Below are 14,271 nucleotides of genomic sequence, written 5' to 3' on the forward strand. Positions count from 1 at the left end.
TATATGTGTTAGAGAGAGACAAAAAGGACAAAATAAAGAGCTGCCGGTCATGCAGTAACCCACTGTACATGTAGCCGTTGCTAGGGAACCTTATGCTCTGTCTGCCTCATACCTTTTAAACAAGACAATGCGTCTTTTTTTCTTTTTTTGTCACATTTGCCGGGTTATAATAAGCCACCAGACAAGCTTGGTGAAGGCTGAGACCAATTGTAATGTGAGAATAAGTTTCTAAAAGCCCTTTTGAGAAAATGCGTCAGCTTTAATGTCATAATTGATTTCCGTGTGTGTGTGTGTGTGTGTGTGTGTGTGTGTGTGTGTGTGTGTGTGTGTGTGTGTGTGTGTGTGTGTGTGTGTTCAAACCTGTGTATTATAGTGAACAGGTCTTCTGTGGTGTGTGTTGTAGGTGTGCTGGCCAACAAGTCATCGTCGGTTTCCTCTGCGATGTGGAGCACCGTCTTCTCATTGGAGTCATCTGAACAAGACAGAGAAACCATATTAAAAATATATATATATAATATTTATATAATCAATAGTTGGTTGTACGTCTTAGACAAAGATATCACATCTGTACATTTCTTGCTATTTAGAAAAGCCAAAATTCATTTTACCTCCCCCGCAATTAAAGCAAATTTGACTCAATTACCCCCCAAATCAGGTCATAATGAGATAATAATGATAAGTGCCATCTTCATTGTCACAAACAGTAAGAAACACTGTGTTTTGGTTTGGTCCAATTTTAGCGCAACTGGATTTGATTTGCTTCAAAACCTGAGAAATCTCCTCTGGCAGAAGAAGGAAGTTGTGCATCAAACGCAGCAGGGCAGGATCCTAATCAAATGTTGCAGCTCTGACAGGCGATCATTAAACGCATGCATACGAAATCAGAAGAAAAAGGTCCAACAGCTTCCATCAAAGCAAAACTAAGATCAAACTGTATTCATTACCTAATACATATTAGCAAAAACGACGTGTAGAAACATACTCGGGGTCAAAAAGTGTTTTTTTTTTACTTGAAACTTCAGGTTATTGAGCTTAAGCAGATACATGTAGTCTTATGTCAGAAATGCTGCAACACTGCAACTATTCTGTAGCATGCAATAACATATTGTCCTTGGTAATATGTAAAATGGGGCTTTTCAAGTTTGGACTATCCAATTTCATCACTTGCTTTACAGCCAGGCCCACTTTTATAAAAAAAAATATTCATACTCCAATCATTTCAAAAAATGTCAGTAAGTTACATTCGGTGGTATGGGCTCTGTATTGTCTTTGCACTTCTAAAAGTTAAGGCAGGAACAGCTGCAGCATAGATCCCCCGTCCTCCCCATGGGTGCAGAACAAAGGAGGCATCAATGACAACAGACATGACATTGACTAAGTTAGAAACAGCATGAAAAGGAGGTGCTGGGGTGGAGGCTAAAAACGGCTTAGCTAGCACAACCCTCTGTCTGCACTGGGATTGAGACACATGTAAACAGCCAACCATGCTAGCAAGAGCGATGATGAGCCGTTAGCCGTATTTTGGCAGAAATATAAGCGTCTGGAAAACACAGAAGAGTTTAAGCAGAGTGTTTGAGTAGTTTGAGTTTGTTGTGTACATTTTGATCCACTGATTTCACTGTGAAACTGGGACACCATTGGACTCTCTGTTGTTAAATATGTAAAGTGGGAGCGTAGAAAGCCGCACAGGTTAAGAAATTAATCTTTCTCTAACACTGGAAGTCAAATTTAATGCAGGGAATGGATTACACTCCACTTCTAGATACCCAAATCCCTTATCTGCATAAACGTACCTCCTCCAATCGTAGCACCGGCCACCTTCCCCTCCAGCTCTGTGAGAGAGGAATCCTGCAGAGACGACTGAAGGGACGACTCCTTCGAACTCTCCTCGTCCGTTCCCAAGTGATTCTCGTCTTGCTCCGACATGTCCGGCGCACCGGGAAGGTCGTCCGGTGGGAACGCTCCGACGGGAGACCGGAGGCCCACGGGGCTGTCCGTCTGTGACGTCTGTCGGTCCGTGCTGCCGTTAGTGGAGGAGTGGACCGACGTGGGAAGAAGCAGAACATTTGGCTTCTTGGGGACCGGAGGTGGAACCTAGAGAGGAAGGAAAATGTTGTCATTTACCAAAAAAATAAATACAGGATTCAGCGACTATTAAGGTTGCAGGGAAGGTGGTTGGCAAGCCACAACAACAGCTCAGTGAGATATTCAGCAAGGCTCAGTACTCAGGAATGCCAGACAGATACCTGGGGATGCTTCAGAATTTGATCTGCTCTCATCAGGCCGCCGATTCAGGTTTTCCAAGGGCAAGCAAGAACATTTATAACAAATGTGCTATACATGTGCTATACAAGTACTCAATGCAAATGACTGCGCCTGATTTTAAAGGGATAGTTCAACATTTTTGGCAAATGGGCCCATTGCTATAATCCCTATAGTCATAGCAGTAGGTTCGTAATTGTCGGTGCAAGCTGTTTTTAGAACGGCGGAGCAGAGCCATGAGCTGCTCAGAGCTATGGAGGCTGTTGGTTTCCCCTAACAAACTAATCAAATACACAATCAGACAGAGTTGTTTTCAAGTTTTGCATGAATTTGCCTCTAAAACAACTCCGTCTTGTAACGTTCTGTTATTATCTCATAGCGTGGTGAATGTGCAGGTCACAACTTGTCCACCAGAGCGTTTTGGAGTTGTTGGATTGTGTGTTTGATGAGTTTGATGAAGGAAGCCAAGAAATCCCATCAGCCTCCGTAGCGTAGCTCTGAGCAGCTCTGAGCGTTCTAAAAATAGCTTGCACTGACAATTAAAGGTAATGAACCTACTCCTAAAACAATAGGGATTATGGCAATGGGCCAATTTGCCAAAATGTTGAACTATCCCTTTAAGTAGTAGTTAAACTAAAGTAAACTCAGCTAAACTATGACAATCTCTATCTTTCCTGACTCCAACAACAACATTTCCTGAAAGCGATCCTCCTCACCTTGGGTTTCTTTTTGTCCGACAGCTCGGCCAGACAGGAGATGGTCATCCTGGAGGGGAGCGTCTTGCTCTTGTCCTGCAGCTCCGGCGCCTCCTGGTTACTGCAGGGTGAAGGGAGCGAGCCTCCTTCCCCGGGCCCGAGCTGGATCTCTGGGTCGGCCTCGAACTCGGGCTCTAACGCCGGGTCCTCCAGAAGAGGCTGAGGGTCCGGGAGAGGCGGGAGATCAAAGAGAGATGGGGAATGGGGGAAGAAGGGATGATCGTAGGCAGATTGGGGGTTGATGGTGGAATTTAAATCTGGGAGACCCGACGGACTTGTCGAGGTTTGAGGCGGAGGTTTTTTGGGTTTGGGCTTCCTCATGACTTTGTAGATGTTGCCCAGGGGAACGGGCCGGTCCACGGGCGAGCCTGGAGGGGAGTCGAGGCCGAGCGGCGAGGTGGAGGACGGGGACGGAGACTTGAGGAGGAGGTTAATGGGCCGCTTGGGCAAGGGGGGCTTGATGGCGACCGGCGGTTTGGGTTTGGGTAGAGTGGGCGGAGGGCTGGGGACTTCGCTGAGGTCTCGGCCATGCTGCTCCTCTTCAATGGTGTCGGACGCGCCGTCGGGGCAGTCCTCCAGGTCGCCACGGGAGACCGAGCGAAGCCGAATCGTCTTCAGCTCGTTCTGGGTGACCATGGGTAACGCCTGCGAAGAGCTGGGGCTGATTTTTCCCGGTTTTGCCGCGGTGGAGGTGTCGGAGTGGCGTCTGCTGGCCTTCTGCTTCGGCTTGAGCGACGACAGCTCCAGATGTGCGTTCCCCGGCATCTCAAAGGACAGTCGAGATCTCGCCGACGGGTCCTTGGGCGACGGTAGCGACGACTTCCTCTCGGGGATCTTTGGGCGCATCTTGCACCCGAGTGTCCCTTGCGTCCCCTGACCGGCCATGTGACTGAGCGGGACGGTCGGGGTTGGGGTCTCCGACTGGCTGGAGTAGCCGCTCGACGGGGACATGAGTCCTGGGGGTTTGAAGGGCGAGGACGCCTTGATGTCGGTCTCCATGGAGAGCTGGGAAGGCGAGGTGGCTCTGGAGGTGGAGGGAGAGTCGAGGAGGGACTCGGAGCTGCCTCTCACTTTCATACATTCAATCACTGTGGTACCTGTCGCTGTGCTGGATCCCGAAAGAGATCTGGAGGAAACAGAAGAGCACAGAATCAGTGCATTTCTAAAAATATATATATATCAACAGCGGAATACTTAAAGGGATAGTTCAACATTTTGGCAAATTTGCCAATTGCCATAATCCCTATAGTCATAGCAGTAGGTTTATTACCTTTAATTATCGGTGCAAGCTATTTTTAGAATGGCGGAGCAGAGCGGCAAGCTGCTCAGAGCTACGCTACGGAGGCTAATGGGATTTCTTGGTTGTGACCTGCACATTCACCACATTCACTATGACACAATCGTGTAACATTATGTAACATTACGACACATGAAGCAAATACTATGAACTACTTAGGCTTTTGAAATCACTCTGCCCAGCAGCAGCCATGTCTGGAAAGTAGTTCCGGCTGCATTTGCCTCGAAAACAACTCAGTCTCGTAATGTTACACGATTATCTCATAGCGTGGTGAATGTGCATTGTCCAATTGTGTATTTGATGAGTTTGATGAGGGACAGGGGACCTGTACCGAGCAGCTCACGTCTCTGCCCCGCCGATCTCAAAACAACATGCATCGATAATTAAAGGTGATGAACCTACTGCTATGACTATAGGGATTATGGCGATAGGAGAATTTGCCAAAAATGTTGACCTATCCCTTTAAGACTTGGCATTGCCACAAAGTGTAGTTTTATTTCCTACCTGTAGGGGTCGTTCTTCCACTCCCCCAGCTGCCAGTGAGTGGGGAAGGTCAGCTCCGTCTCTGCCTCCCTGTCCGGCGCCTGGACCTCCAGGCTCGGAGGTCCGTCGCCGCCTCCGTGACCCGGCTCCCTCTCGTTCACGCCGGATTTGGAGGAGCCGGACGAGCTCGGCAGCAGGAAATCCGGCTGGAAGTCCGGGAAGTGGTCCCTGGGGATGTGCAGGCTCTTTGGCCGTCCGTCCCGGTACAGTCCGCCGCCCTCGTGGTGGATCCTTCCCTCGGCCTCGCCCAGGTTCTTCATCAGCGAGACGCTCCTCACGGGCGGCGGCGGCTTACGCTTGGACTTCTTGAGCGAGATGGAGCGGGAGCGCAGCCGCAAGCGTCCGTCGGCGCTGTAGTCCGACGCCGTGACGGAGATCGTGTCGGCCGTGCTGGCGCTGTCCTCGGAGCTCCCTCTCGGGTAGAGGAGCGCGTAGTTCTCGCTCATCCCCAGGAAGTGGTGATGGTGCTGTTGATGATGGTGGTGGTGGTGGTGGTCCGATATCGCCATGGCGTTCCCGTTCCCCGTCGTCGTGGACATCATGTGTCCGTCCGGCTGACCCATTCCGCCTTCTGTAAAGCAGAAGGAACCAGAATCCGTGGGCGTGGAGAGGGAGCGCTCTCGGAACTTGAAGGCGTTCTGTGCTGCTATGGAGCGAGCCGACCTCTCCCTCCCCCTCCCCGTCTCCCCCCCTCCGACTCCCCCGCCTCCCGCTCTGCCTCCATCTGCCGCAGCCCCTTCCGTCTCGCTCCGCTTCCCCATCATCGCAGCTGCCAGCGAAATCCCCGGCATGATATTCCCTCCTCTCCCCGAAGGGTCCGTCACAGAGGTGAAGGAGCTGGAGTTGGAGCTCATCGACTGTCCGGAGCCCACCAGCATCACGCCGTCCTGCTGCCCCCCCACTCCCACTCCCCCTCCTCCCACGTTGCCGATGACGCTGTGCTGCTTGGGAGGAACCGCCGGACCTTTGCTCATGCTGTAATTATTATAAGGCTCGTTCCACGCTCCGGGAGAAAAGGTCGAGCCCTTAGGTCCGTTCCAAGAAGAGGAGGGTGTGTTTGAGCACAGCAGCCCAGAGTGGTCCATAGCGCCCGGGTGGAGCTGGTTGGGGTTACGGTGCTCTGAAGTATTATCTGTGGAGAAGAAGGGGAAGAAGGATTTGAATTCAAATCAATGGGATTGGGTCAAGTTTGAGACATACACTACTCACAAAAAGTTAGGGATGTTTGGCTTTTGCATTACATTTCAGAATGCACTATAACCTTTACAGGCGAACTTAATTTAACCTTCTCTAAACTTTTGAATGCACATGTTCAATTGTTCAATGTTTCAGTACTTAATTGAATAACATGCTGTTCTCTACACTGCAAAAACTCAAAATCTTACCAAGAATATTTGTCTTATTTCCAGTCAAAACAAGTCTCATTATACTTAAAATAAGACTCGTCACATAAAGAGTAGCTTGTTTTTAGACACTTTTTTTTTTTTACTTCTTTAAAGCATATTTTCACTTAAAATAACCTGATAGTGGGGCAAGTTTTTCTTATTTATTACAAGCACAAAAAGATTTTTCTACTTATTTCAAGTGAAAATTTGTTTGAAACAAGTGAAAATGATCTAAAAACAAGTACATTTTTAGGTGATGAGTCTTATTTTAAGTGGAAAGAGATTAGTTTTGACTAGAAATGAGACATTTTGACAAGAAATAAGACAAACATTCTTGGAAAGATTTTGAGTTTTTGCAGTGTAACAAGGTGATTAACCACAAAAATGGCAAGCACCATCTGATTTAGTTGTTCAATTGTCATCGAACCACTAAATGTTCTGGTTCAAAGACAGTTTGTATACAGTCCTCTTCTCTCTCCCTCTCCTCTCCACCATGTTCACATGTTGACATCATGAGACCAAGACAACACTTTGATCAAATTGATCAAGTTATTGAGACATTGAGATTTTTGTTGTGTTATATAGCCACCACTGTTGTTAGCTTTTGTTTGAGATAAAGAAATTACCACTGCATCCTTCTACTTAAAAGGCTTTCATGACAGAATATCACTGTAGTGTGAACTTTTTATAGGGATATTCTTGTCAAATATCCCTTAATTTTTGTGAGTAGTGTGTATAAGCGCATCATCGTTCGTCCTTAGTACGAAATCAATTGAGCTGTCAGTTGTATGTCGAGCTCTTGCTTTTTCTTGCCCATGTGCAGTTAAAGCTTTATTCAGGTTAAACAGTTTATTTGAACCCTTCATACCCCGTGACTGAGAATCTCTGTTGCAGTGAATAAGCCAATTAGGCATGAAGAGATCCCGGCTGCCGGCAACACCGTCCTTCACCGAGCAAAACAGGTTAGCGCAAATACGAGAGGGGAAAGAAATGATTAACCCTACATTAATCTCTGTGGGATTTTTTCCTTTTTTCTGTTGAATTAAAGATTTGTTGGGTGAAAGGCAGAAAGGGAAATGACTATGGTGTTTTTTTCCTGCAGTCTGAAAATACCCAGTTTAATCAAGCCAAACTACCTTCATGGGAATTGAGACAAACACGGGGTGAAATGAACGATTTATGCCAAAAAAGAATATGCGTCACTACACTAAAAAAAAAAAAAAGTTGATTCAAAGTCGTGGGAATGTAAAATAAAGTTGCTGCCGTGGCTTCATCTCTGCTTTCTCCACAGTTATCAAAGGAAATGGGGGAAGTTTACAGCCAACAAAAAGTGAAAAACAAATCTGCAGGAAATGTTTTTGTGGCCAACGCCAACAGAGTTTGAGCTAATGAGTAGAGAACTTTTATTTCGGAGTGACCTGCCACTGTCTTTTCCCTCTTTTCTGTCCTTGGCGTATGTGAAGTAAGGAGATCTTCTACATAGCCTTATTCTACCTCTATTACACCATGAATTAAGATTTTTCCTGATATTAACTCCTAATTATCGCTTATTCATTGTAAATGAATGCATTAATGCTATACTAATTCAGAGTGATAAGAAAGAATTACTGTTCTTGTGCTACTGCCCTAATAACCCACTGGTTATTCACATCATTATTCAGAAACAACAATGAATAAGTGATAATTAGGAGTTAATATCAGGAAAAATCTTAATTCATGGTGTAATAGAGGTAGAATATGTAGAATAAGGTGTTAATACGTGCTTAATAATTACTAATAAGGAGCTAGTAAGCTACTTATATGCATATTAATAAGCACCTAGTTAATGGTGAATATGTGTTCCCTAATCTAAAGTGTTACCAAAAAAAAAAAAAAAACGCTAAAGAGAAGAGAAACAAACATTGGCGGGAGGGGTCAGGGAGCTTCACACACCTGTGTTCGAGGTCGTGTCGAGGTCAGAGTGCGTCTTCCTCAGGGGCAGGGCCTGGTGGGGGGTGTCGGTGATGGGCTCCAGGGAGTGGGGCTGGTGGGGGAAGGGGTCGCCTGGAGACGGGGACGGGGACGGGGAGTGTTGGAGGAGGTCGACGCCGTGGAATTTCCCTCCTCCTCCTCCTCCTCCTCCACCACCTGCAATATAAGAAGAAAAAGAAGAACAGGGAGGTCAAAGAGAGGAAGAGAAGATTCAAGCAGATTGAACATGCATTTATTTTATAACTCAGGTTTGAAGGCAGCACAAACAAAAAGTCAGTCAAGTCAAGAAAAGGCACAAGAAGTCAAGTCGAGTCAGCTTTATTTTTAGAGCACATTTAAAAACAACAAATGTATACCCAAGTGCTTTACAATTATGTGCAAAGACAAGAACAACAATGACAATAGAATAAAAATAGAACCATTTAAGACAGTGGGTATTAGTACTACGCCGAATCAAATGCTAAGGAAAAGAGATGGGTTTTTGAGGCGTGATTTGAAGATATCAATGGAGGGTGAAGAACGAACTGAAAGAGGTAAATTATTCCACAGTTTTGGATTAATTTCGAAGCCCAGGAATCAAACCCAGAGCTTTGTATTCCTGAGAGGCGACAGTGCTAACCACTATACCACTGTGCCACCTGACACCAGTGGGAAAACTTGCTCCTAAGAGACAGAAACCCAACACAGGTGTGGGCGGGGCCTCGGCCAGGTAGGTAGAGAGAAAATGGGAGACATTGATTGATTGATTGATAATTGTGTTAAATAAACCTACATTGGTGGTAAATTTCATTTCTGCAGGCCAGCGCTGATTCTTGTGAAAAGTTTGGTGAATGTTCAGTGAGGAAAAATCTTTTCTCCTACTTTTTTTTTTTGCCTTTATTCCTCTACCTAGTTCCTCCCTTAATAAATACAACACCTAGACTCCTTGCAGCCAGTTTAATAGATTTCTTCTCAATATCCTGTCTCGTATTTCTTCAAAGTTTCCTGCTCAAATCATCAGGATTTCTTCACATCGACTCACCGAGAAAGGGAAAAAGTGGGACGTGCAACTGATGCATAAGAAGCCACACTTCCTTTTTTTTCTCCCTACTGTCACCATAAACCTTCATGTTTACGTCGTACACTTCCCTGCCGTCATGTTTCATCCAGAGCGACTTGGAGCAGATGCGGCGGAGAGCCCTGCTGTTCTGTTGTAGCTCTACTTCCTGTCCTTCCGACGTCTCGTCCGGACAGACGGTAATCCAATGAGTCATCGCAGGCAGCAGGTACTCACTTGATTACCTCAATGACATGCAGCGCAGTCTCTCAGCCATCTGCATAACTCAGTCGGCTTCCTATTAAGCCATCAGCCGTGTTTTATATCCACACAGTCATATCGGATGCAGTCGACTGCTAAAAATTTATCTCCCTCGGCTAAACGACGCCATTAAGGAGCTCTGTCGAAGCCCGGGACGTTAAATCAGATGCAAACACGCGAAAATCAGCGAGTCAAAAACAGAGGATGAATCAAACGAAGCCGAACTGATGAAAAAATAATGAAAAAAAAAGAAATGAAACAATGATAAAGTTCACCAGCAGAGCACGACCAACCGGCGCCAAAACACACCGGAGCTAAAAGAACAAAGACGATCTCAAAATACAGAGCTCCTGCTTTTTGTTTCCTGTCGTCAAAGCCGATGATTGTCGCTTATTGTGCAGATAATGAACCAACGTGATAAACCTCATCGTCGTTCAGCATCTGTCTAGTCTTCTACCGCCGCCTCCCTCCTGTTTAGTTCCTATAGTCGTGTCCCCGTTGTCTTGATGCGTATTAATTATACAACCGAGCCCCGAACAACACAGAATTACAAATGTTTGAGCAATCGGAGCGAGCGGGAGAAGAGCAGGCTAATAGCAGATACTCCAGTCGAGACATGATGGATTCTTCTGCAGAGGAAAACGATTAATTAAGTTAATGAATGTGATTTTGGGACGAGACTCAAAGAGGCAGAGAAAACTAAATGTTGAGTTTCATGACGCAACGAATCTCATCACCTCGTGTTTTGCAGTATTTAGCTTAAAAACCCAAATCCAGACTTCAATGACATGAGTGGAAAAAGGTTATATCTTTGAATTTGTGTCTTTTTATAGTTATAGTTCTTTATATAGCTCTTTATTGTCTCCTTGTGGTTGTTCTGTGTCTCTTTCTAGTTGTTCTTTCTAGTCTTTATTGTTGTTTTTTGTGCCTTTGCAACAGTTTTGTTATCAAGTTCATTCTGCTTCACACTTTGCATTTTGACATGTAGAGGGTTTTTCCCAACTAAAAATCTCCATATTAATGATCAGAGTTGGCCGGGAGAGTCTTGACACTGCAACAGGTGATTTTTTTTTGGCAGAAAAGGAAAATTGGAGCCAGAAATCTCATTTCCTGACTAGATAATCATTAAATCAGTGATTTATCTGAGGACGTGTCAACCCCCGGCTGATGAATCACAGACACTTTATTTTATCGGAGAGGGGAGAAAAAGGAAAAATCCTTCTGGATCTCTTTCCACCTGTTTTTCTGTTTCCCTCATTGACGATCTGATCTGTCTTTTTATCTCTCCATCTCTCCGATGGTCTTTTCTCCCCTCTGTCATTCATTTTAACAATGATCTGTCTGTTTGGCTCTATCGCTGAGTGGCATTCAATGGCCGTTCCCCCTCTGTGCATGAATAAATAAGAGCGTGGGGGCCAGAGTTTCGCAAAGCCGAGACTAAGCTATGACTCAGCCTCCCGGCGGAGCTAAATATAACTTCTTCTTCTTCCTTTTTTTATTTAAAAATATGACAATTTTTAGCTTAAAAGTCTCGGACAGCAGAGATGCAGCATTGATCCACAAACGCAGCCTCGTTCATCTCTTGTCTTTATGTCCTCAGTCTCCGCCGTGATCAAGACGCCGCTCGGAGGCTGAGAGTCTTTGTGTTGCTCCTGCAGCCATAAATAATGGACGCTCTTTCAACCATCAGCAGCATCATGATGTCTCTTCTTCAGGACGGTCCTGGATGCACCGCTCCTCCGTCTGCTGACTCCTTCTCATTAGGGAGGTGGACGTGTTGAGCTAACATGTAGGTAACTGGTTTAACTCTCACGTAGACACATTGATTTTCCCCTGAGGCCTGTTTCACAATCACCTGTTGTTACTACTATATATAGGCCGCCTACTATATTATATACATAATATTATTCTTAAAGGGATACTTCACCCAAAATCGATAATTCACCAATCATCTACTCACCGTCATGCCCAGGGAGGGTTTGGAGAACTTTCAGAGTCATCAAAACGCTTTTGGAGTTCCAGGGGGGGTCCGGCTGGCAACGGATTTTCATATAATGGCGGCGGATAGAGTTCACTTTTGAATCATCCAAAACACACACTATGAAACATCCAGATACCTCCCTACTGCTCGTCCGTACTGACCCAAGTTTCCTGAAGCCGTGACATGGAAAAGTTGTTCGGAAACAATTAATTTGATCTCTGTTTTTAGCCTTGTTGTAGCAGTAGCTCCCAGTGGGAGATTTGCTGCGAGATGTTATTCCGTGTTTACATCATACATTCAATGGTTTACAACGATGAACGTTGTAAACCACAACGATTACAACGATGAACGTTGTAAACCATTCGCAGTCGCAGCAAATCTCGCCCATGCGCACAAACATCAACAGAGTCACTGGGAGCTACTACTACAACAAGGCTAAAAACAGAGACGACATTAATTTTTTTCCCAACAAGTTTTTCATGTGGCGGCTTCAGGACACTTGGGTCAGCACGGACGAGCAGTATGGAGGTATCTGGATGTTTCATAGTGTGTGTTTTGGACGATTCAAAAGTGAACTCTATCCGCCGCCATTATATGAGAATCCGTTGCCAGTCGGACCCCCCCTGGATCTCCAAAAGCGGTTCTCCAAACCCTTCCCTGGCATGACGGTGAGTAGAAAATTGGTGAATTATGGATTTTGGGTGAAGTATCCCTTTAATAATTTGTCCAAAGCTGTATGTACTTCCCTAAATATTTGGTATAAACTGCACAGGAGGTCTCTCTTTTGTACATTTTTTTCATTTTTTACCTTGTTTTTTTTTTCATATGCTGCTCTAACACTCAATATCAATAAAATCAATAAAATGTCTTATGTCTTGTGCCTATATGACCGATCGGAGATGGATGAAGGCTGTGGGATGTGGTATAAAGTCCAGGAAGTGGACAACAACTGTCATGAAAAATAACCGTGCAGCTCAAGGTTACACATCTACAGCGTCCTTGGATGAAATGAGCAGACACCACGAGTTGATGAAGTCGATGTCAAGCAGTTGAAAGCTCCAGAAGATACAAGAAGAGGGGCTATTAGATACTACCAAATACCAAGGAGTCAAAAATATTCAAAAATGAGAAATGATCCACATTATTGTTTTGCTCCTGTTCTGTCGTACCACTTCCTGCCTCTGAAAGGTTACCGCCACCTGAGTTTATCGGGGGGTTATAAATGTCACCGACGACGACGACAGCCACGAGGGTTTCAAGGTTTCCCGGCGAGCGATCATCGACCCAACTGAAGAGTCTTTAAAACACAGGTGATAAATCCCTACAAGCTCTGGATGTGCTGCTTCGTACCCGAGGGTTTTAAAGTGAGAAGACGGTTCATGACCCGTCACAGTGTCGGGACGTTGATAATTTACTGAGGCTTGAATTTAATTGGACCAGAGACAGGAAATAGGAGATTTACCTTCTCCAGGTTGATCTCAGTTTTACAATAATAACGAAGAGCTCCGTTCTGGAGGATTTAGATTAGATTTAGATGGATTTTTTTTATTTTTTTTATTTAACCTCAGTCCAGTTACAGATGTGTTTAAAGTTGCTGCAGAGTAATTCCAACGGTTACGATGCGGAGCCAATAGGATTTGCCTCAGCTCTGCAAAAGTTCAGCCCACCCCCCTTGTCCGATTCCCCCAGTGAAGTGATGGAGGTAAACTGAGAGGATTAGTCCGTCTGCAGCTCAGCAGCAGCAGCAGCAGCATGAAAGCCCGTCTGTCTGTCTCTCTCTTTGCTCAGACGCCACACTCACGAGTCGTCGGCCTCATTCACAAGTGCATTCACACAACGCCTCGCTCATTGTCTGTCATTCTTCTCTGTTTTGGCTCCTGAATGACAACATTTGCTGTTATTGTTAACGCTTCATTTTTTTTAAATCAAATACTGGGAAAAAACATTGGTATGTTTGCAAAAAAAGATAAAATTCCTGCATTTGTTTAAAGGGACTACGAGGAGTTTTGGAAAGCAAAGTGTTTTCACACTACATTTCCCATGAGTCTCCGAGTGCACGGTGAAATTCTTGGACTGACGCAAGACGGACGAAAGCGAAAACATTTGCAAAGAATGTTTTTATTAATCAAGAATGAAAGTTGGAGGTTTGAAGACGATCAGATACCGTCGTAGTTCCGACCATAAACGGCGATTCGGCAGCGTTATTCCCATGACCCGCCGGGCAGCGTCCAGGAAACTGAAAGCAGGAAATGCTGGGCGAGTCGACCACTAAATAATAATATCAAAATAACTATAAAGACAAAACTATATATTTATTGAAAATGGACCCATTAACAAGTGTGGATAACGTAGATTCATCCACATTAATATGATGATTATATCACCAAAAAAAATTCCTTGTTGTCCCTTTAAGTCTATCAAGTTTTCGTGTACTAGTTTATATTTAGTTTGTGAGGCCTCCTTACGTGACATCATCACCTGCCTTTAAAGGTAAAAAATTAAATATAATTCAAAATCAAAAGTAACTAAAATATCCCTTGAATCAAATAAAGGTCACAGAAATACAGAAGAACAACAACTAAACACAGAGCGATACATTTCTCACCCTGCATTCACATTTTCACTGCTCACATTACTTCAGTCATTCATGAAAAACTGAAGAAGAGGAAGAAGAGGAGGAGGAGGAGGAGGAAGGAGATCAGGAGGGAGGGAGCTGCTGTGAAACAAAATGTTCTCTCATTATCCTTCATTCATTATTCCTTCACCCCCCCGTATCCCTC

General features: G+C 44.9%; 1 protein-coding gene across 3 annotated transcripts in view; it reads right to left on the reverse strand.

The window, feature by feature from the left end:
* nhsl2 (NHS-like 2) overlaps positions 1-14,271 on the reverse strand; it is a 148,378-nt gene that overhangs the window by 5,414 nt on the left and 128,693 nt on the right. For all 3 annotated transcript variants that reach the window (XM_085759772.1, XM_085759773.1, XM_085759774.1), the window contains 5 exons: positions 8,175-8,369; positions 4,819-5,989; positions 2,979-4,143; positions 1,794-2,094; positions 361-472 (listed from right to left, as the gene is read on the reverse strand). In XM_085759772.1, coding sequence (XP_085615898.1) covers positions 361-472; positions 1,794-2,094; positions 2,979-4,143; positions 4,819-5,989; positions 8,175-8,369 — 2,944 coding nt within the window. The remainder of the gene's footprint in view (positions 1-360; positions 473-1,793; positions 2,095-2,978; positions 4,144-4,818; positions 5,990-8,174; positions 8,370-14,271) is intronic.

This window comes from Trachurus japonicus, chromosome 18 (assembly GCF_045865225.1).
Source record: "Trachurus japonicus isolate A0001 chromosome 18, Traja_1.0".
Taxonomy (NCBI): Eukaryota; Metazoa; Chordata; class Actinopteri; order Carangiformes; family Carangidae; genus Trachurus; species Trachurus japonicus.